The sequence below is a fragment of the Phyllostomus discolor genome, chromosome 9 (assembly GCF_004126475.2).
Source record: "Phyllostomus discolor isolate MPI-MPIP mPhyDis1 chromosome 9, mPhyDis1.pri.v3, whole genome shotgun sequence".
NCBI lineage: Eukaryota > Metazoa > Chordata > Mammalia > Chiroptera > Phyllostomidae > Phyllostomus > Phyllostomus discolor.
In genome coordinates, this window is record NC_040911.2 from 28,486,427 (window position 1) to 28,509,149 (window position 22,723).

General features: G+C 38.8%; 1 protein-coding gene across 1 annotated transcript in view; it reads right to left on the reverse strand.

Annotated features, from left to right (window-relative positions):
• Positions 1-20,209, reverse strand: part of LOC114505981 (ATP synthase F(0) complex subunit B1, mitochondrial-like) — a 37,040-nt gene extending 16,831 nt beyond the window's left edge. Inside the window, 1 exon segment of the mRNA XM_036009436.1 lies at positions 19,751-20,209. Within this exon segment, the coding sequence (XP_035865329.1) occupies positions 19,751-20,209 (459 nt within the window).
• Positions 20,210-22,723: the final 2,514 nt, after the last annotated feature.

Sequence of the window (22,723 nt, forward strand, 5' to 3'; positions counted from 1 at the left end):
ATTATTCAATTTATAGTTAATTATTTTATTCCTAATTTCCACCTGTCTTACTTCTACCTATTGTGAAACCTTTCCCAACTCCTCCAGAAAAAATTGTCACTCCTTCTTCTGAGCTCCCTTATCACTTGGTAGATACCTTTATTAAAGCACTTATAACATTATATTGCAATAATTTGTTGATGTGCCCCGATTATCATATACTTTAAAAGGGCTGTTTCTTGTTCAATTTTATATTCCCAAAGCTTATACATTATCTCTACCATCAATAAGTGTATGATGAATGACTGAATAAATAAATGACCAAATGAGTGAATAAATAATTAAATTGTATGAGGCCTTTTGTTCTTAAGATTAAGAGAGAACTGCTGAATAAGAAATGAAAACATTTGCCCTGGCTGGCGTAGCTCAGTGGATTGAGCCCGGGCTACGAACCAAAGCGTCGCAGGTTCGATTCCCTGTCAGGGCACATGCCTGGGTTGCAGGCCACGGCCCCCAGCAACTGCACATTGATGTTTCTCTATCTCCCTCCCTTCCCTCTCTAAAAATAAATAAATTAAAAAAAAGAAAACATTTTATAGTTAAAACATAAAAAGATTTTTACAGCTTTGGGATAACCCTAACAAATATTAAAATAATTCTAGGCTTCATCTTCAAAACAACTTTTACTCAGACGTCTTCTGTGGCCTGGATATTCAGATGTGACCCAAGGAGGGCAAGTGACAACAAAGCATTTAGAAGAATTTATTTTCAAGGAGTATTCTCTTTTGTGCCTAGAAAGTGCTATTTCATACCCTTGGGCACCTGGGAAGAAAATAGCCTAGGGCTCTTAGCAAGGCTCTAGGGACCTAATTTTTTCATGTAAACATTGTTATTATTTACTATTTAATCAGAAATAAAGAAATAATGCAACTGAAGGTTTTCTTTGAGAGTTAAAGCCTCCCATGAGTCCACTAGAACTTTAACATAATTTTTACTGCAACAGGTTGACTTCAGGGTTATTGATGGGGACAGACTTTCAGGCAAAAGGAGTGTCTCATGACACAGTGGAATATTCCTCACTGTACTGTCAGCTTTATTAACATGAAAGTTCTGTGATCCAAAGGTCTAAAAGGGAAATAAAAACCCAAATTTTTATTGCTACATTTAGTAATACTAGTGCCAGGTAAGCTGCTAACAGTACCCATTTTAGCTTTTTTTTTTTTTAAGTTTATTGTTACTATCATTTTTTAAAAGATTTTATTTATTTATTTTTAGAGAGAGAAGTGAGGGAGATAGAGAGAGAGAGAGAGAAACATCAATGTGCGGTTGCTGGGGGTTATGGCCTGCAACCCAGGCATGTACCCTGGCTGGGAATTGAACCTACGACACTTTGGTTCGCAGCCCGCGCTCAATCCACTGAGCTACGCCAGCCAGGGCTTCCATTTTAGCTTTTTAACTCCTTCCAGAATCTTTTTGAGAGTTGCTCTATTATCTCCATTTTTCAGATGAGAAAACTAAGGCACAGAAAAGTTAAGTCCATTGCCCATGTACATATGCACAGTTACCAAGTGATCCTAAAGCCCAGTAGTTAACCTGTACACCCCACAGCTCCTTCATGAGTGGGAATATGGTCCCCGTAGTTTTTTCATTATTTCTGAGGTTAGGGGACAAGCTAGACTACTGCAGTGCTCATTCCTTTTAGCACTTTCTACAAAAATGTCTTTTTCTCCTTTGTTTACTATGATTGGTCAGGAGGCTGGGAAAGCAAAACTTTTCTGAGAATCCTTCACAAACCACAGTTACAATTTGTGTTATGGCCTAAGGTTGGGAAGTGGGACTTTACCCAATACAGTGATCCTTCACTTATCACTGGAGTTACATTCCAGAGACTCCTGTGATAGGTGAAAATCCTCGAAGTGGCAGTGTTATATTTAATATATATATATATATATATATTTAAGGCTTTATAAACCCTTCCCACACTCCTATAAACCTTTTCCACTCTCTTATTAACCTTTCCCACATTCTTATAAACACTTCATATGGTCTTAAACACTTTCTATGCTTTTAAACCTACGTAATTTTAACAACATATACAATTCTATATGGGTACAGTATACCACAAAATCCCGCGATATATTGAAAACTCCATGATACAGAATTATATATACATATATTTTTAAAATCTGTGATACAGTGAAGCAGCAATAAGTGAACCGCGATATAGCAAGAGACAACGGTATCTCCTATTCAAGGGGGAAGCTGCATGCGCAGATATCTCATATATCAGTTTTTCACGATTCTCTGTGTGATTACATTTTAAAGAGGTCACATGTTTTGAAGCAAAGAATTTAAAAAAGGGAGGAAGGAAGGAAGGAAGGAAGGAAGGAAGGAAGGTTAGTCAGTGAGTCTGCATTTCTATTTAGTGAATACCTGGAACTCTTTTCCAAAAGTGCTTTCTTTACATGTGGTCGGGTCATATTTTTTTTAACAGCTCTTAGGTGCTTATAAAGAACTATATAATTATGGATATTTCATCTTTGTGGTAAATGTAAGAAGGGATCTCTACAAGTATCTGAGTACAGATTTGTATTAATAATAAGGCCAGATTATGTTTTATAGCTGAATTTTGATAATATTTATATAACTTATAAAGTACTTTTATTATTATATTAGATTTATAGAAACAGTTTGTAAGTACATAGGGTTGGTATTCTTCTGCTTACTTATAGATGAGGAAACAAACCCTAGTTAGGTTACATGACTTGACCAAGACAGCTGGGGACTCACATTTATGCTCTGACTTAAATTTCACAGTAGCAGCATTTTAGCATTTAACCTTCTTGCCCCAATGTCATCCAGCTCTGTAGCCGGCCTTGTTAGGAAATGGAGGAGAATGGGAAGAGTAGGGGAAGAGGGCTAAGTAACGTTTTTATAAACAACTGAAAGTTAACTCATGGGACCTGGAAACATCAAGTGTCTGAAACAGAACTGACATTACAATTTTTGGTGTAGTTGTTGACTAGTTCTACTCATCTAGCTCAATGACTAAGGGTTTTAGATTCTCTCTCTGTCTTTTCCTTTCTGGAATTTGTTTAGCTATGGTGACATAATTCATTCAATAAATATTTACAGTGCTCTAATCCACTTGCCTGACAAATTTTCTCCCCTTAATGCCAACCTGGACCCATCTGGATTCTCACAGTAAATCTGAAAGGAAGAATTAAAGCTTTGGTTATATTATTATTAGTTCAGTGCTGCCTGGCTCATTTGCTGACTTAATTGGCATTATAATTGGGAGCAAAAATTCACATTATTGTCTATATGCTATGGGTAAGGTATTATGCAAGCTATTTGGGGTGAGCAGAAAATGAAAATGCAATTACACATTTTTTCCCTTGCCATTTAAAAAAAATTTAATTGTTCAAGTACAGTTTTCTACCTTTTACTCCTATCCCAGTGTAATTACACGTTTTTAAGGGAGCTTTTAATCTACTAAAATAGTTTCTAGACCTAAAAATCATGTGCCAACCTATGTTTTTTCCTCTTAAGCAATATGGATTACTGAGTATTTAAGACAGTGTAACTGGGAAAAAAGATGTATTCGTTTATTTAATAAGTAGTGGGTGGCTACTATGTGATTAGGCAACATCCCAGGCCCTGTGGGTTCAATGTAGCCTGAGACCATCTTATCCCCTGACTTTACTCAAATGGGGAAATAATTTAAAAAGTAAACATAAATATTAATGAAATAGTACAACTTGTGTTAAGCGCAATAAGGCAAAAAAAACAAAACAAAACCAAACAACCCAACAAAACAAGACACAAGGGGCTAAGAAATGGAAAAACAGATGTGAACAGGAGACTGCTGGATGTTCAGGAAAGCTGTTAGTGAGGGAAAATCAGGGGTTCTGTTTTGGCTATGTGAAGTTTGCCTGTGAAGTTTTCAGATGAAGCTGTCCAGGAGGCTGTGGTAGGTAGGAGTCTGGAGCTCAGAAGAGCAGCTTGGACTTAAGACAGAACTTCAGCATCCTCAGCATATGGCCATTGGGAAGGATAAAGTTGTTTGGAAGATGAGTATGGGGAGAGATAAGGTTCAGGGCAGTCCTAAGGTGTTGCACTGAAAAGCATGTGGGAAGATGTGTCTCACCGAAGTGGCCTTTGCTGAGAAGGGGAAGTGGGAACTGAGAAGACCAGGAGAACACCATGATGTGGAAACTAAGACAATAGATTGTTTCATTGATTCAGGGGTAGACTTTGTCAAAAGATGCTAGAGGGTGTCAAAAAGACACAGATGTGTGTTCTGCTATCTCTATCTTTTGAAGATGGATTTGAATCTTGAAATACTGGGAAGCACAAATAAGTTGGTAGATAGTTGGGAAAATAATATTTGTAGGGCTATGCTTCTCTGGAACCATTTTCAAAGCACATTAACACTTATTTATTGCTTTCTCCACAAATATCCCTATAAAGTGGCAGGTTGGGTATTGTTATTACCATTTCACTGATGAGTAAGTAAAAGTTTGGTGTGACAGAAACTGGCAGAGGTATTTATAGCTTTAAAATTCATGTTCTCCTTGGCTGGATTGTATTTTTCAGTCCTTAGCTTCCGTCCTTGCAATCAGGCATGGGCATATGACTAGAGCTTGACATTGGAGTAAGGGTAGAAACAAGATGTGTCACTTGTAGGCCAGACTATTACAAAGTGGCTGGGACTCCTCTATATTCTTTATCTTTCCACTAGCAAGAAGCAGAGAACTTTAATGCCATCATGAATGGAGGTGGTTAAAAACAGGAAGAGCCTGGATCTCTGAATCACCAAGAAAGCTGCCTGATGGCCAGGAATATCTGCACTGAACTGTCCCTACGAGCATGAAATAATCTTTTATCAGCAATGAAATGTTGGTGTTTGCCACACCTAGTGTTAACTAAACTAATATATATCTGGGAATATTGAATGTCTTGCACAGTATTCCCATAGTAAGTTAATGGTAGGGTGATGACTAAAACTTTTAACTCCTTGTTAAGTGTTCTGTTAGTCCATATTGTACATAAGGTACCATAGAATCTAGGAACAGAGGATGCATTTTACAGAAAACTTTAAGGGTAAGTAAATAAATAGGATGCCAAATGCTCATTTAAAAAACTATTGTATTAGATTTTGAAATAGGTAAAATTAATACACTTACCCAGGGTTTCTTAAATCTTTGATTTATTGAGAAATAGTCTCTACTAGCTGCATAATATCATATTTTTTGTGGTACAAAACTGAAATGCACTTCTAACAGTAAGACATCAACAATGTGCATAACATTTTATCCCAGATGGCTTTCTCTTTTGCCAATTTCATGTGGAAATCAACAGCTTGTCTGAAAGAATGCCTAAATGCTCTTCCCAGGTCAGAGTTCTCCTCCAATAACAAAACACTCATGTGTTTTTCTCTAAGAGGAGAGCTATATTACAAAGCCAGAATCACTCCAGATGAAAGTATACTGTCTTTTCTAAAACAAAAATTCTAACAAAAGTATTAGATTTTATTATTCAGAGGCTGATGATCTTATTCATGGATAATGATCAAGAATTTATTATTACCAGGCTTTTGGTTAGTACTATTTTGGTTAGTACAATTCTAATATTTCCTTTTTAAATAATTGCCAGTTACTGCAGGAAATAATGCCAAAACTCCCACAAGTAGCTTGTCATTTTAAAAAATACTTTCCCTGTTGGCTACTCTCTGTCCCTATCAACAGTTTGCAGCTCTCTGTTGTACACAGCAGACAACTTGCTATTTTGAACTGGATCTCAGGAAATGAAGTTGGAGATTTCCCTTTTAACTTGAAAAATCTCACAGCATGTTTCCCGTGGTAAATTTGGTGACTTGGGGAGCTCTCTGCAGCACAGAGAATGGGTGGGTGCACAGAGCTCAGCAGAAAAGCAAAGGCAGTACCCTGAGGCAATTTCAAGAAATGCTCTTGTCCAGTCCTACAGATCCATGCTGTGGTCCCTCCTAAATTCCACACTCTTCTATTATACATTCATTTTAAGTGCTGTGTGAGGCAAAGTCTTTCCTTTGCATCATGAAGGGTCATGGTGATGAGCAGTATGTATTTACCAGCTCCATCCCTGCAGGGGCTGGGGCCTAGTGTCCCAAAACTTGGAAAGTCAGAATGAAGCTAAGATCAAGGATGGGCATTGAAATTAACTGTGTGCCATCAAGTGCTTAGAAGGAAGATACAATATAAACAGAGCAGGACTGGGACCTAAGTAAGCCATTGCTTAATTACCAAAGCTAACTGTTGCCTATTTTTTTAATATTTTCTCAAAACATATGTGTAGACCTGGGGGCGGTGGTGACGTTTGCCACCTCAAAATATGCATTGTTTGAATAGGGATTATTTTAAACTGGCTATTTTTGAGAAACAGACTCAGAAAAACGTCTGACCTCCCCACTAACTGCTTAAAAGAATTTAGATAGAGGACCTGCTCCAGGAAGGGAGGTATTATCATAGATAAGTACCATTTAACATGATCTAGTATGTGGAAGACAGGGAGGAATATAGCAAGGCCCTTTTGGTCAAAGTGTTCTGTGTGTCACTGTTAAAGACGGCCCAGCAAATATTTATCTCCCGAACGTCTGCTTTTCCCACTCCATGGGAATTGCCTTTCTGCCCTTTGAAATCCCAAATTACTACCTCCCCACCCCATGCCTACCTTTCTCCTTACCTCAAGATGGCATATAAACCTTAACTGCACAATTTTCTTCAGGTCATATATTCTTATGGAATCCCCCACGTACATACGTAATGAACTTGGTTATTTTTTCCTGTTAATGTCATGTCAATTTGATTCTTAGATCATCCAGAAGAATTTAGAAAGATAGAACATTACTTTTTCCTCCCCCACAGGAGACTCTTTCAGGGTTCCAGGGTGAGATGCCAGAAAGCACGCTCTGCCACAAACAGGGCCAGGATTTGCTTTAACATTCCCAGTTCCTTCTCTTGGCAGTGAGATCAGCTTGGGCAGCTGTAAAGCATTGCAATGGGAATTTGGGAATGTGGATCCAGCTGGTAGCTGAATCAAAATTCTGACCAAAGGAATGCTTTCTGCAGTTGGAGAAGCCCTAGGAAAGGGTGGAAGAAGCTTTCTACAACAGAAAAGTCTACAAAGCACTGGATCAGGTAGTGCACAGGATATTGAAATTAAGATTTGAGATTGCTTTGCTGGGGGGTGGTATCTAGGAAAGGAAACATGTATAAAAGACCATAGTATTAGTTTAGTTCTCTTAGCCCTATGTGACTATCAGGTGTTAATGTAAGAAATGTCCAAACCTGTAGAGAATTTTTATGAGTTTATTTGAGCCACTGACAGCAACTGCCACAAGCAAAATCTGAACTGGTTGAGGAAATACTCTGGAGAATGGCAGTTTTGCAGCTTATTTTTTACATTAGTATCAAAAGAGGAGGCCTAAGGAGGGTTTCATAAAATCAACTGAGGGTAGATTAAAGGGGCAGGAGAAAGCAAAGCAAGGAAATCTCTGGGACTGGATAAAAAGTAAAATGGGGAGAAACATACTTCTTTTACCTTGGTGGGTACAGGATAGTTACTAAACATTTACAGAACGGTCTGGAAAACATAACCATGATATTTCAAAGATATGTTATCTTAGATGCAAAAAAGACAATACACAGGCTCACTTAAGGTAAAGCCTGACCTTTTTCAAGGAAGCTACAAGCCTAGGATGTGACCACCTGCCATGACCTGCTTTTAGTTAGGAATTTTTATGTTCAGACCATCCTGTGTAGTTACTTTCAGTCTGTGAGTCTGTATGCCCCACTCTGCTGGCCTCCCCTGAGCTCATCCGGTTTAGTATGTGGCTCCTTTGTCTTCTACATGGAGAGAAAAATTTTGTTTTATTTAATTAAAAGAAAAAAACCCATAAAGTCTCTATCAATTCCTCCCAGTTTCTTGCCTAAGAAACTCATTAACCAACAGACTTGACAGAGTAGCTCAGAGCACAAACACAGGTTGGCTTCAAAGATGATGATACCTGAACATGGCAGCTTGGGCTCACAGGCAAAGAGGGACATGTAGAAATTTCTGAACAGAGTGTCCAAGAAAAGAAATATAACAGGAAACAGCTGGAGGCACAGTGTTCCTGTAGGGAAGGAACATCGGGGAGACTGTGTTTCTATCCAACCACCTCCATTTCCTTGGTTTTTGAAACTATTTACAGTCAGGTTTAATTAAATTTTACTAGATTATGGAGAAAATGGGTTTTGTGAATGAACATTGTTAATACAAACAACACAAACAACCTGGATTTACACATTAAATCTATGAGGATAATTTGGAAGAGACATGTTGACTTTCTAGTGTTATTTTTTCACTTCAAAATCACACTTGATATTTCTAGCATCTCCTAAGTGAATGCTGTTTTCCTCAAGATGTATCCTTTATTCTTTGCTAAACTTTTATATTTTCTCTAAGGGTAAAACTCAGTCTCAGAAGTGGACAAAATGAGGCTGAGTCTAAAAGAAAGCATTTAGGAGAAGAAGAATTCTAATAAAAAAGAAAGTAATGGTCTCATCAGTTTCTTCCTTCTTCAGATTATTGATGTCATTGCTTGAATTATGAGTTATTACCCCACCCTATTAATTATAGGCCATAAGTAGGGAAAATTTTGTTGACTTATTAAAGTCCTAGGCCCAAAGTGTATTAAACCTACACCACCAATAATAACAAATCTAGCAAACATTCAGATTTTTTTCTCTCATTCTCTCCTGACATTTTGTTTTGAAAACTGGAGTTTAATCTAATGTCAAGTTCACCTACAAGTGATCACTTGCCCCTCTGAATACAATTAAATCTGAGGAATCATATCCCATAGTTGTGGTTTGAAGCCTGTTTTCTTTTTTTCAGAAAATACTGTCTGGGGAACAATAAAGGGAAAACTTGTAAAATGTAAACAGAAGAATTTGGCTGTTAACGAAGCTTCAGGTCCACAGTTCATTGGATCCATGTAGAAACTTCATCTCTCCTCTAATTCCACTGGATCCAGAGTTTAGTTTAGGTTTTGCACAGCAATAGCAGAGAATGTATAGGCAGAGACTTTGTATCTTTTAATATCATCAGCTTCTATTTTCTCTCCTTGTTTTCATGAACTTTAAGTGTGGATATTAAAAACTGATAGTAAATAATCTCCATAATAAAGTCCTTCACTTAAGGATATAGTGACCAAATTTCAGGCATGCAGAATGCTTTTTTTTAAAAAAAAATGCAATGCAATTTAGATGCATAGAATTCTTGCATCTGTAAAATGAGTTATTGTGATTCTATCATAAATGCAGAAAGAAATGGTACAATTATAAAGAAAGTCTTCTTCAGAGTACCTTTTGCTTCTTTATAGCTAGTGAAATTTGAGTTGGAAGTAAGTATTACTATGAAAGGCACAGACATGTTCAGTTGGAATCAGCTATGAATGTCTATAAAATTGCTTAGAAAAACTTGGTTGCTAAATGTCATATTAATTTTTGTTAGTTATCCTTTCCAATACACTTGAGAAGTGGCTGGCATATTTGTTTCTTAAACATTAAATGTTAGATTATTTTACCAAGTTTACCAGAGCTTATAGTGAAAGTGAGATAGAAAAAAATGTTACTAATAAGTGAATAAATAAGAAAATAAGCAAAAAAGTGACTGAACAAACAAACAAACAAACAGTATCTGAGAATGACTTCAGGTAAGTCTCACAGTGACCCAACTCTCATACTGTGAATGGGTAAGGAGCCATATAGTTTGGCACAAAATAGCTGTCTGAACTTAAAGAAAAAGAAATGTGTTCTTTCTTAAGTCTCAATAAGGCAACACTATGTCCATTTCCACCAGGCAGTTTATACACATCGTATTATTTCTTTTTTTTGTTACTCAATATGGCATACTTTACCTAAATGAACATATGATTCATAATAAGGAGACTTGGGCTTCAATCACAATTTTGCCACATTATTAGCATGGCAGTTGGTACATGACCTCATTTTTCTGAGACTCAGTGTTCTTATTTATAAAGTGGAGATGATCATAATTCCCTCATAAAGACACTTTTGGAGATCAAGCCTAACAGTGGTTACTAAGTGTACTGTGACCCGCAAAGAACTATATAAATAGAAAAATTGTCAGGGGTTGTAACCATCACTTTTTTTCACACAGACAAGATGTGAAGGTACCACTGAGGGGCACTAAGTGTATTAGGTTATTGTCACAAATATGGAGGTGACAGAAACCTGGTAATGAATGCCACTTTATTTATGCTTAAATCGTTTCTCTTACTAACTTACTACACTGATCTAAGCAAATAATTAGAAGTTCATTATGTTATAGAAACAATAATTAAAATATTAGTGTACAATTTTGAATCTAATTCTCCTTGAGGTTAAACATCAGCAAAGACAACCTTTGTGAGATTATAGGAGAAGAATTAAGAAACAAACACCCCAGTATTTAAATGCTTCTACAGCAGAACTTTGCAATCCTGATGTGGAGGCTCAAAAAATGGCCATCAATGTTTGGGGAGGAGGTGATATCCATTACCAGACAGCTTCTTATTTCAGTGGCTCATATGTCTGCACTGAGATGCTAACCTGTGGAAACACCTGAGACATTTATTCAGCCATGTAAGAGAATTTGGAAGCTGTTTTAACTGCAAGACAGCAAGGAGAGTAAAAAGTCCATTGGTTTCATCTAGTTAAGTCAATTATTGCTACCCCTCAGCGACATAAAGCCAAAATGATAAACACTAATTACAAAAATTTAAATCTACAATGAGCTAATGAAGTGTGTAAGTCCTCAAACCCTCCAACTGAGTCCATTACAAATTGCACAGTTAAGCTACTGTTATCTAACTGAGTAGACACCACTGAGCACACTCCTCATCAAACTACTCTGGGGCTTGGGCTGCAAACAGCCAGTTTCATACACCACTCCCCTAGTTTCAATAAACAAATGCTTCTCTAGCAGTGGGCCAAGAGGGGAGGGGTGGCTTGCTCTCAAACCCAAAGGGGATACTAGTCTTGCTTGCAGAGTAAATTGGGTTGGGGTGCGGCAAAGAAGGCTCTGCTCAGAGTCCTGGGGATCTGGCTCAGAAACACTGAGACCATTGTCTTTAGAGGCAACAAAAGGGGTTGTTGAAAAACCAAGCTTTAATAGAAAGCCAAAAATCTGTGCTTGTCATTTTGTGTTTATTTGACATTCAAGTATGGCAGTCATTCTCAGCTCTTGCTGCTGTTTATGTTTAAAGGAAGGCCCATAGCTATGGAATGGGAGCCAGCTCTCAATACCTCACTCTTAAAAAAACAAAAACAAAAACAATAACAAAAACCCCTCTATCATTTCTATTCATAGGTCCCTTGAGTTCCTGCTTGAACCTTTGGGGCTGGTGAATGGCAAGTCAGCAGGCTCCTTAACACCAGAGGCTGCCAACCCTCCTGGACAGTTTTTTCATAATGAGATACACATTTGCATTTACTTGGAAGAGGGGAACAACATTCTTTTGCTATTGAGTCAGATTTTCCTGTGCTATCATACTTTGTGTGTGCGCGCGTATGTGGTTTTCGCTGGGCAGTTACTGTCTAATTGCAAGAGAAGGGGAAGTGTAATCATTGTGCTGTTTCAGTGTCTCGGTTAACAGTTAATTGGGCCTCTGCTTTACAGAAAACAAAGCAAACCTAACTCTGCACATTGCTGCAATTATGTAACCTTTATCCTGTTTAATTGAATGGAAAGCGGAAGAGAGGGTGATGGAGTGGTGCTGGTCACTTGGCAGTTGACAAGGGTTACTACTATGTTAATTGGTGTCTAGAGAGCAGATCCATTTTTCTATGGTGATCAGTTTAAGAGTATTGTCATTCACTGAAATGAACCAATGCCCTTGACCTCTTAAAAGACAGAAAGGGAACTGATTACAGCAAGTTGTCAGAACATAAAACTAAAATAAACCACTAGAACTGATGTGTGTGATATTAATACCTTATATTTGAATGGTGAATTACATTTTTCATATGCTTTTCATTGATGTTACTACAAATTACTTTATGGCTATAGTAATTTATATCTCATTATATCACTTTATTTCACAATCACAATAAATCTGTAAAGAACCTAAAATAGGCATTCGTACTCTCAAAGAGAAATTTGTAGGGAATGAGAAGTTAAGTGATTTGCCTAGGGTCAAATGAACTAGCTTACCACCCAGATCTCTTGATTCCTAGAGACATAGTATTTTTTAGTGTATCATCTGACTTCGTGAAGTGTTGATGGATAGTCAAAACATAATGATTAAGCAACTGAAATAGAATATGATTACATGTCATCCTATAAAAACGTCTCTAAGGTATACCCTGGTTTTTCAGCTCACCCAGTTCTGACCTGGAAAAAGAACAAATGCTGGAGAGTCATTACTTCTTTCCGGGAGCCCAAGCATGGACACATGGTGCGTTCCTCTCTATCCTGAAGCAACCCCCTTCTTTTTTTGGCCATTAAAACGAATTTTCATTTTTCACTGAAGCCTTTCATTTAATTCTGTTTCCAATCAATTTAGGACAATGACTCTCTTATGCATCAACTCTTAACTTCAAAAGAGTTGCCTTTCCTTAAACCATTGTTTCATAGGTTATAACCAAACCCAAATGCCATCTCCTTCTATTCATATTAAAAATATTCACAACAATGAATCATCTCAATCAAAAGTATTGTTAGAGCTGCTGGCCAATCAAAATCTCTTAATCAAATTTCTCAAGACCCAGTGAAAGGTGATGAACAGAAAGTAACTATAGGATCCTATAAAATTCCAATTAGGTTCATAGATGTCTGAAAGATAACTGTTCTATGGACAATGTGGACCTGCCTTGGTCAATAAAGGAAGAGGCTGCTGGGTCCTTATATCTTGAAAAGTTAGTTTTTCAATAAATATTTGTTGATGGTGAACAACATGACTGAAATGTTTCTCTTTGGAATTTTATTTTATTTTCCCAAACATCTTTACAGATGGTACATTTTGTAGAATGTTGAATATAAATATTTAAGAGACTCAGTAAAACTCTAGCTCTCAGCACTTCCTGCTTCCAAACTTTTGTTTGTTTTCTAGTGAGAATGTATAGTAATCCATTTTAAACTCTGGCTTGTGTGGATTTAGACAAGGCTCCCCTGGGGGTAGGAATGCCAGGGCAAGAATTAGCCAGATTGTAATCTCTGTGCCTGGCAGTCTGACATCACTTGTAAACTCTGCCAAAATTCCTTTAGAAGCAGATGTTCTTAGAAGGGGAATGGTAATCATTTGTCCTCTTACATTTGTTCAGTAAATGCTGACCCATGAGAAATACAGGGGTTTAGGTTATGGTTACAAACAATTCACCAGGGATATACCTTTTCAGAGAGAACAAACATGATTATTCCAGAATATTTTTTCCTCTCTCCTAGCATTTCTTATGTTTTAATTCAAGCTTTCCCAAACACTTACAGTTAGGAAAGAGTTGTCATATATTGGCCTCACTTTCTGCAATAACTCCCGTGTTAATCTGTGGGTACTTTATAGGTCCTAGTGATATTTTCTAATTTCTGGTCCAGCATCTAAACATAATCTTCAAGCCCTCCTCCTTGTAGTTTAAATTATCTCTTTCAGCCAGAAAAAGCACAATTAAAACATAAAACTCCAAAAGGGCCAAGTCTGTTGATGACTTATAAACAAGGAAAACTGGGTCCTATGGCAGCACCGTGATTACAATGGCCTTTGGTAACTGCAATGAATGGCTATGTATCAGGAGATTGTTGCCTCTGATATAAAAATATCAAGATTTTAATTTTTGCATTCAAGAAATGTATGCTATTTGGTACATAAAGCTGAGTAAAACTGATGTAAGACTGATTTATACTTGTCTAAATCTCCAGCCAAAAATTTCTTTATTGGCAGTTACTGCTAAACTGAGTGAGTAATCAACTACTGTAAGTATGAAGGTTTATTCAGAGGTGAACTCTTCAGGCAATGGCTGAAATATCCTACCAAGGAAGTCTGGGGACCTGTTACGTAATTTGTGCTGTGTTCTATCATTTTGCTGGGTCATCAGAATCTACTTATGTATTTCAAAACTTGAGTTATTTAGACAATTAAAAAAGAAAATGTGTTAGAACAAACTTCTTCCAGAAGATGCAGGACAGGGGCATTCTATAATGTCATATATAAACCCCACCATAACACAGCTATTCCAGAAATACCAAGGTGGTACTCTGTTTTGCTTAATTGAGAACACAAGCCTTTTCAGCATGTATCTGATTTGATAAATGAAAAAAGTCGCTAAGGGCCAGGCTGTATGCTCCCTCAGGGGAGCCTTAGCTTATATGTTTTTTTCCAGAGTCTTTTCCAACACACCATGGAGATCACAGTGTGTGAGAATGGGCACTGGACAGAACAACGAAATGGTGAGAGCAGGTCTGAGTCCCAGCCCACACCCCACTGAACTCATGTCTAAAGAATTTGATTCTGCTCTTAGATAAACTGAATAATGTCCTCTCTTCAAAGAAAATGGAAGTCAAGTTAATGACCTAGTGAAAATTCCTGAGGTAACCTCAAGAATAAATCTCATAGTTAATCACTATCTTTAAAAAGAAAAAGCTCAATATCAATTGTGCCAAAATCCAACTTGATTTTTGCAGACTTTCTTTAGCATCTAGATGTTTAAACAATTCTCACCCACAGGTGATCTCACTGTAGACACCCCAAAGTGAATTCTGCAGCTGATATCCTGGCAGGATATCAGAATATGCTCCTGCTAAAAGTTAAACTTTTGATTTGAAAGATACATTCATGGCAGAATAAGCATTTTCTGTTCTCCAAATGTCCCACTCTAGAGTAATACCTTACTTGCTTTATGATGCAGAAATCACTTGAGATTTGTTACCTGCCCCAGTGCTTGAGGGGTTCTTTGCTTATTTTTTGCGGGCAACCAATCACTCTGATTTGATGGGGATGAGGCACTTCTCAGGACTTGAGGATTTCAGTGCTAAAAATGATCAGTCTCAGCCAAGCTGCTGAATCACTTTCTAAGAAAAGTCCCAGCTTTGGGGTAGCAATACTTGTATTAGACAAAATAGACTTCAAAACAAAGGCTGTAACAAGAGACAAAGAAGGTCAATACATAATATTTAAGGGTGTCGTCCAATAAGAGGATATAACCCTTGTAAACGTATATGTATCCAAACTAGGAGCACCTAAATATATAAGGAAAATCTTGGAGGACTATAATAAGGAGATTGACAGCAATACAGTCATCACAGGGGATTTTAACACCCCACAGTCAACAATGGATAGATTGTCCAAACAAAAAATTAACAAGGATATTGTGGCACTGAATGACACCCTAGATCAATGGACTTAATTGATATTTACAGAACATTTCGCCTCAAATAAGCAAAGTATACATTCTTTTCAAATGCACAAGGATCATTTTCAAAGATAGACCACACAGTAGTACACAAAACAAGCCTCAACAAATTCAAGAAAATAGAAATCATATCAAGCATCTTCCTAGACCACAATGACTTGAAACTAGAGACCAAACTCAAGGAAAAAACTCAAAAACATTCAAATACATAGAGACTGAATAACACATTATTAAATAATGAATGGGTTAACAATATGATCAAGGAAGAAATAAAGAAGTACCTGGAAGCAAATGAAAATGAACATACAACAACCCAAAACTTATGGGACACAGCAAAGGAAGTCCTGAGAGGGAAGTTCATAGCAATACAGGCCTACCTAAAAAGAGACAGAAACATTTCAAATTAACAACCTAACCCTGCATTTGCAGGAACAACAAATAAAGCCTAGAGCGAGTATAAGGAAGGGAATAATCAAAATCAGAGCAGAATTAAATGACATAGAGACTAAAAAAAAAAAAAAGCAAAAAAAAAAAAAACCCCAAAACAACAATTCACAGGATCAATGAATCCAGGAGCTGGTTCTTTGAAAAGATAAATAAAATTGACAAACTTTTAACCAGCCTCATCAAGAAAAAGAGGGAAAGGACCCAAATAAAGAAAAGAAATGAAAGAGAAGTAACAACTAATACCACAGAAATACAAAGGATTGTAAGAAATTACTATGAACAACTATATGCCCAGAAATTGTACAATCTGAGCAAAATGCATACATTTCTAGAAACATACAATCTTCCAAAACTGAATCAAGAAGCAGCAGAAAGCCTGAATAGACCAATAACTAGCAAAATTGAAGCAGTAATCAAAAAACTCCTGGCACACATAGGCCTTGGGCTGGATTACTTCACAGGCAGATTTTACCAAACATTCAAAGAGGGACGAACTCCTAACAGTCTCAAACTGTTCCAGAAAATTAAAGAAGAGGAAAGACTCCCAAACTCTTTTTACAAGGCCAGTAATCCCACTGCTGGGAATTATACCCTAAGAATCCTAAAACACCAATTCAAAACAACCTATGTACCCAATGTACATAGCAGGATTATTAACAATAGCCAAGTGCTAGAAACAGCCTAAGTGCCCATCAGCAAATGAGTGGATCACAAAACTGTGGTACAGTTACACAATGGAATACTATGCATCAGAAAGAAAGAAGGAGCTCCTACCTTTTGCGACAGCATGGATGGAACTGGAGAATATTATGTTAAGTGAAATAAGCCAGTGGTGAAAGACAAATACCATATGATCTCCCTTATAAGAGGAATTTAATGAACAAAATAAACCAACAAGCCAAATAGAACCAGTGACATGGAAACATGGGACAGACTGACAGCGGGCAGAGTGAATAATGGTGGAAAGAAGGGGAAGGGACTAGTCAAAGAATATGTATGACCAGTGGATGTGGACAATGGTGTGGGGATTGACTGTGGGACTGTGGGGTGGGTTGGGCAGAGGAGAGCAAAGGGGAAAAAACTGGGACAACTGTAACAGAATAATGGTAAGAACAAAAGAAAAAGAAAGAAAAGTCCCGGCTTTGTTATCAGGTAATTTTGTAAGACAGTAGGTCAGAATACAATTGAATGTCTCCACTTGTTAGAACAGGCCTCACTTCTACCTAGCTTTGGAGCACATGGTGGCTTCCTCAGTCTCCCATTTCTAGTGCTTACCAGAGTCTATTTCAAATAGACTTTCATCTATCCCATAGCTCCCATTAAAAATCCCAGTTGTGCCCTGGCTGGTGTGGCTCAGTGGATTGAGTACTGGTCTGCAAACCAAAGGGTTGCCGGTTCGATTCCTAGTCAGAGCACATGCCTGGGTTGCAGGCCAGGTACCCAGTAGGGGGCGCATGAGAGGCAACCACACATTGATGTTTCTCTCCTTCTCTTTTTCCCTCTCTTCTTCTCTGCCTAAAAATAAATAAATAAAATCTTTTAAAAAAAGGACAAAAAAAAAATCCTGGTCGTGACTACTGATATTTAGGAGTAGTCTGAGGAATGATGTGTCTTCCTTATTTTCTTCATTTCTTCTATATTTATTGCGTAACCCCTTTGCATCAGATACTGGGTTAGGTGATGTTCTAAATGAAGGCAGGCCTCAATTCACACAGGCTTAGAGTCTGGTAAGACAAATAAGCAAATAAGTAAACAGATATTTATAAAGCTTTGTCCCTTCATCAGGCCAGGCCAGGAAGAAACTATAGCATTGGAATAAACTTGTTAGTTTTACACTAATCACAATCGCAGACTTGAAATTTAGCATTATGCTAAGTGGTCATATGAAGAATGGCTTTGTGCTTTTCTAGAAAACACAATAAAAAACTATCCCTTATACTGTTCAATGCTCGTAATACAGAGACCTTAACAATGGCTGGAAAAACATGTTTCTGCTGTTGAACAAGTACACTTGTTTGTAGTGGACAGTGAGAACCAGGAAACAGTTTTACATGAAGTTTTCAGTGTCTTTTCTTAGCCTTGATTTAGACTTTCTGGTAAAATTATGCCCTTCTTATTACCCTATTAAAATATTTGTATCTCTCTCCATCAAGGAGATTTCTTGGATCTTTTTGCAATAGAGGGGAAGTATTTTTCTTCTCTTATGCTAACCCCCCAAAGGCAGCATTTAAAAAAAAACATAAAAATTTTTGTTTTTCAGAGGACCATTGTTCCCAAGTTGGCTATGAATCAGTGGAGAGGTTCTCAACTTCCGTGCCTCCAGTGTTTTACAACCAGACCTGGCCCAATACTCCTGATTTATGTTGAAGAAGTCTCAGGGGAATATTTTGATCAGGAGGTAGTTCTTGGAGTACACCATATCCTTGCTTCAAGGTCTGATGTCTTAGAAAAAAATTGGTACTGAAAATTTCTACTCACCTTTCCATAGCCTCTCAGTTTTCCTTTTCTAGCTCAAATAATGTTTAAAACAAAAAAATATTCTAAAGTTTAATATGTTACACTATCAGGTGTGAGGGCAGCCAGAAGACATCAGCAGGAATCAAACCAAAGTCAAGGAACTGAGTACAACTCCTTGGATGAATTTTAGTGCTGGCTAATGCTGGATCTAGAGGGGTGCATCCCAGTTCACTTATCCCTGGAGAAAGGGAAAGCCCACTTTCTGAAACGCCTCCCAGAAGTGCACTATCTTCTTACAAGCTGGAAATTTCTTGTATTTTCCCCTGTTTCCTGTTGATAGCATGCTCCCTCTTCCCCTCCAATTTCAGCCTTGTCTGCAGATTTTTTCGCAAAAAAAGACAACTCCCTAGGTTATACTTCTGGATGACTAAGCGCTCCTGAAATCAGTACTGTGTAGATTAAATGTAAATAAAACAGTTTTTGAAAGTTGTAAAGGATTATATGCATGTTATTTTTCCTCAATGTCTGGAATTTGGGAGGAAAGAAAAGAAGGAAGAAGAGGAAGAGAAGGAAGGAGAGGAGAGGAGAGGGTTATGGATTTTTGACCTTGGGAAGCTCATAAATTTGTGGTGAAGCAGAACAAATGGCCTGAAATGGTACTGGAAAAGGGGGAACTTCACTCACATAGTTAACATTCTGCTGAGCATTCTAATTGCTAGTCAAATTTGCCTTGAAGTGGCCCTAAAAATTACAATCCTTATTAGTGAGACAGTAATTTTGTTAGGAAAAAATTAAAAAGTAAGAAAATGAGTGGAGGAAGGCCATAGCTGGTACATTTTTTAAAAAGGACCCAAATACATGCAGTTTTCTGTCAATTAGAAGAGTAATTTAACCCCTTGGTAACTCATCTTCTAAGTTAAAAAATAGCTAAAAATTAAAAAACTCTTTCTATTACTTAAAAATACCAGGTGGTTTAAAAGTATTTCACATTCAATTCTTATGACTTTTGATATAAAAAACATAATTTTAAAACTTTATTATTTCAATCATAAAAGTAACTCATATTCATTTTAGATTTTGCAGAAATACAGATGGAAGAATATTTTAAAAATTCGTCTAAAAAGCCATTACCCAAGGACAACTACTGTTAGCACTTTAAGTATTTTCTACCATTTTTCTTTTAAAAAATCAAAATTATGCTTACATGGTCTAAAATAAATCAGTTTCCCTAAACTCCCTTTCTCAGAAACAACTGATTTTTAACTTCATTTTTTTTAGCTTTTTCATTTAGCATTTACCTCTACATAACATCTTGTATCGATGATTGATTGCAAAGCGTGGCGCTCTGCCCCACCCACCCTCCCACGGGACCCCTCAACGCCAAGACCGTCCAGCATCCCCAGGCACTGCCTGGGATTGCTAGGGGGGGGCTTTCTCACCGAGGGCCTCTGGTCCCCGCCGTCGTCCCCCACTGGCCAGCAAAGGCCTTCGGGGAAGCCAGCCGAGTGGCCCAGGCGAGGCAATAAAAGCCTGCGCTGCCTCAGGCTCGTCTGGTTTGCGTCACGGGGCTCAGCCAAAGCTTCTGCCGGGGCCCATGCGGTTCCGTCGAGAAAAAGCATAAGGCCCGGCCTAACACCCAAACACACCCGTTCAAGCGTGGCCCGCGGCGTGCGCCCGCCACTCAAGGGTCCCCAGTCCCCAGGGTGGGCCCATGAGGCACCCAGGCCCCGCCAGGCTCGCCTCCCTACCGACGTGACGCCTGGCTCCTCAGATGCCACCCTGCGGTGACCCGCGGGGTCGCCGGGAACCGGAAGGACAGCACTGCTCCTCGGCCAAGAGTTCTCAAAGGGGACGTGGAGCGCTCCCGGGGCCGCGGGAGACCAGTGGGACGAGGTCATGGGCCGCTGGAGGTGCGTGGCCGGCGTACCCACGGTGGGGAGGCTCTCTCGCGAGACACAGTGAGAGGCGGGCGGGATTGTCACCCGTGGGAAGAGCTGTCCTGGTGCGGTGTGGCTTAGGCCCGGCTGGGAGAGCGCGATGCCACCACGTCAGTGTCTTCTCGTTCTTCAATTTTAGGCATCATCTCGGGGTTCCTCGTTATGGAAGATGAGAAGTTAGCTCTCCCCCTCTCCCTTGTACATGTCCACATCCCATTTCTTATGTTCCCGACAGAGTTACGTGTGGCTGTGTTGATAAGCATTCAGTGCTTACATTATTTTTATTAATATGTGTATGCTACTTGGAGGTGAGAGTCGAGACTGAGCTCTATGGTGTACTATGGTTACTTCTACTTTTCGTACACAACTCAGTGATAAATATCTTGTTTTTCTTTTTTATTCCTTTTCTAGTTATAAACAGGAATAGGTTCAGGTTTTGTTGGCATGAACATCATATAATTTTGGGGACTCATTATGAAAAAGAGTACAAGTTTTCAAAAGGTGGAAGGAGCCTGGACCCCTAAATCACTATTTGGTGGGGAGCCTATTTATCAGGAACTCCGCTTTTGGGCCTTATCCTGTACACAGCCATTATTCTATATGGGTTTGTTTTAGCAGCTGGTATATCCTATCTAATTTCCTCAGCATAGCTCATTCTTCCTCCAAGGTACTATTTTTTTCTCTTTGTTTTGGTCTCTGTCACTCATGTTAAAAAGCTTTTCTCAAATGTCTGGTTATACTTGGTTGTCTGCTCTTATGTAAGAGTGGGGGTCTAAATAGCTGATTGGTAGTTTTGATATCTGAGCTTTTATGTAGGGTGCTGTGGTTGGCTCCATGTTGGCATTTTTAGGGCTTTTTTTGGAGGGGGGGGGATTTGTTAGATTCTGCAGAGAGGGCTCTCGTCTGGTGCCCAAAGGTAAATGCCCAGTGTTCTGTGTGTTAGTGGGAAAGCCAGCTGCAGGGTCTGAGAATTTAGTGTTTATACCACTAAATCTCACTTGTGTAATAACGTTTTAATTTCCACTCTTTCATTGCTAATGGAGTTGAATAGATTCCCTTATATTTATTTTTACATTAAATTCATTTTTGTGTGAGTTTTCTTAAAACAAAAACTCTTGCCCCCGTATTATGAATGAGGATGGTAAATTTCACAAGGGAAAAAGGGAAAGGTAGTGACATAAAGTGAGCTTCCATCATGTTCAGAAACCTTGCTAGGTACTTTACGTGTATTGTTGCCTTAAATTTAGCTTTCAGAGCAACCAATAGATAATGTCAAATGAAGATATGTTGCCATAGGATGGGAGAGATTTTTTTAAACTTTATTTTTATGCATATGGAAGGCTTGAGAGAGTTTTATAATTTAGTCTTTCTTCCTCTGAAATATAACTGAGGCAGGTGACATGACAAAATCAATAAAAAAGAGGCTTCTCTTCCAAAATTAACAATTAGTATACCATTTTCATGAAAAAAGTACCATCTTGGAGAGTTAATAGGGGGATGTTAACTTGATCGTTGTTGAGTTATTGTGCCTATAACAATACGTAAGCTGTCAGTGCTGTCTTTGTGTGTTGCTTTCCCCAAATGGGAATGAAGGAAGGGGGCTAGCCTGTGTGGGAGTATGGAAGTAGCATTCAGAGTCAACCCTGTGGATTTATTATGCTGCACAACAACTCCTCCAGGGACCTGAGAGGAAAAGCAAACAGGAATTTCCACTTAGTGTTCCTTAACATTTCATTAAGAACATAGAAATTGGGAATAGCAAAGAGATTCTTCAAATGTGGTTGAATTAACTCAATTCAAAAACACAGGACTTCCGGCCCAGATGGAGGCATAGGTAGACATGCTGTGCCTCCTTGCACAACCAAAGTAAGGACAACAATTTAGAAACAAAATACAGCCAGTGCTGACAGAAAACTGAACTGCATGGAAGTGGAACAACCAAGGAGTTAAAGTAGACACATTCATCCAGACTGGTAGGAGGGGCAGAGTCGGGAGGCCAGGTGGAGAGGGGTAGCGGGCAAAGTGGTGGCTGGCGGACCCTGGGGCACAAGGTGGTGGCGGATGGGCCTGGCGAGGTGGTGGATTGTAGAGGCGCGCGGTGCACGAGGTGGTGGCGGACTGGGCCCAGTGGTCCCACATTCGCATGCAGATAAACCAGGTGAAACTGGGGAGTGAGACAGACCGTGCAACCCAGGGTCCCAGGGTGGGGAAATAAAGCCTTAAAACACTGATTGAAAACACCTGTGGGAGTCGAGGTGCTGGGAGAGACTCCCAGCTTCACGGGAGAGTTCGCTGAGAGACCCACAGAGTCCTACAGTGTACACAAACACACCCACCCAGGAATAAGCACCAGAAGGGCCCAGTTAGCTTGTGGGAAGTGGCAGAAGGGAGTGAAATCCAGCAGAGAGCAGAGCAAGTGCCATTGTTCCCTCTTGGACCTGTCCCCCACATACAGTGTCACAACCCAGCGACTGG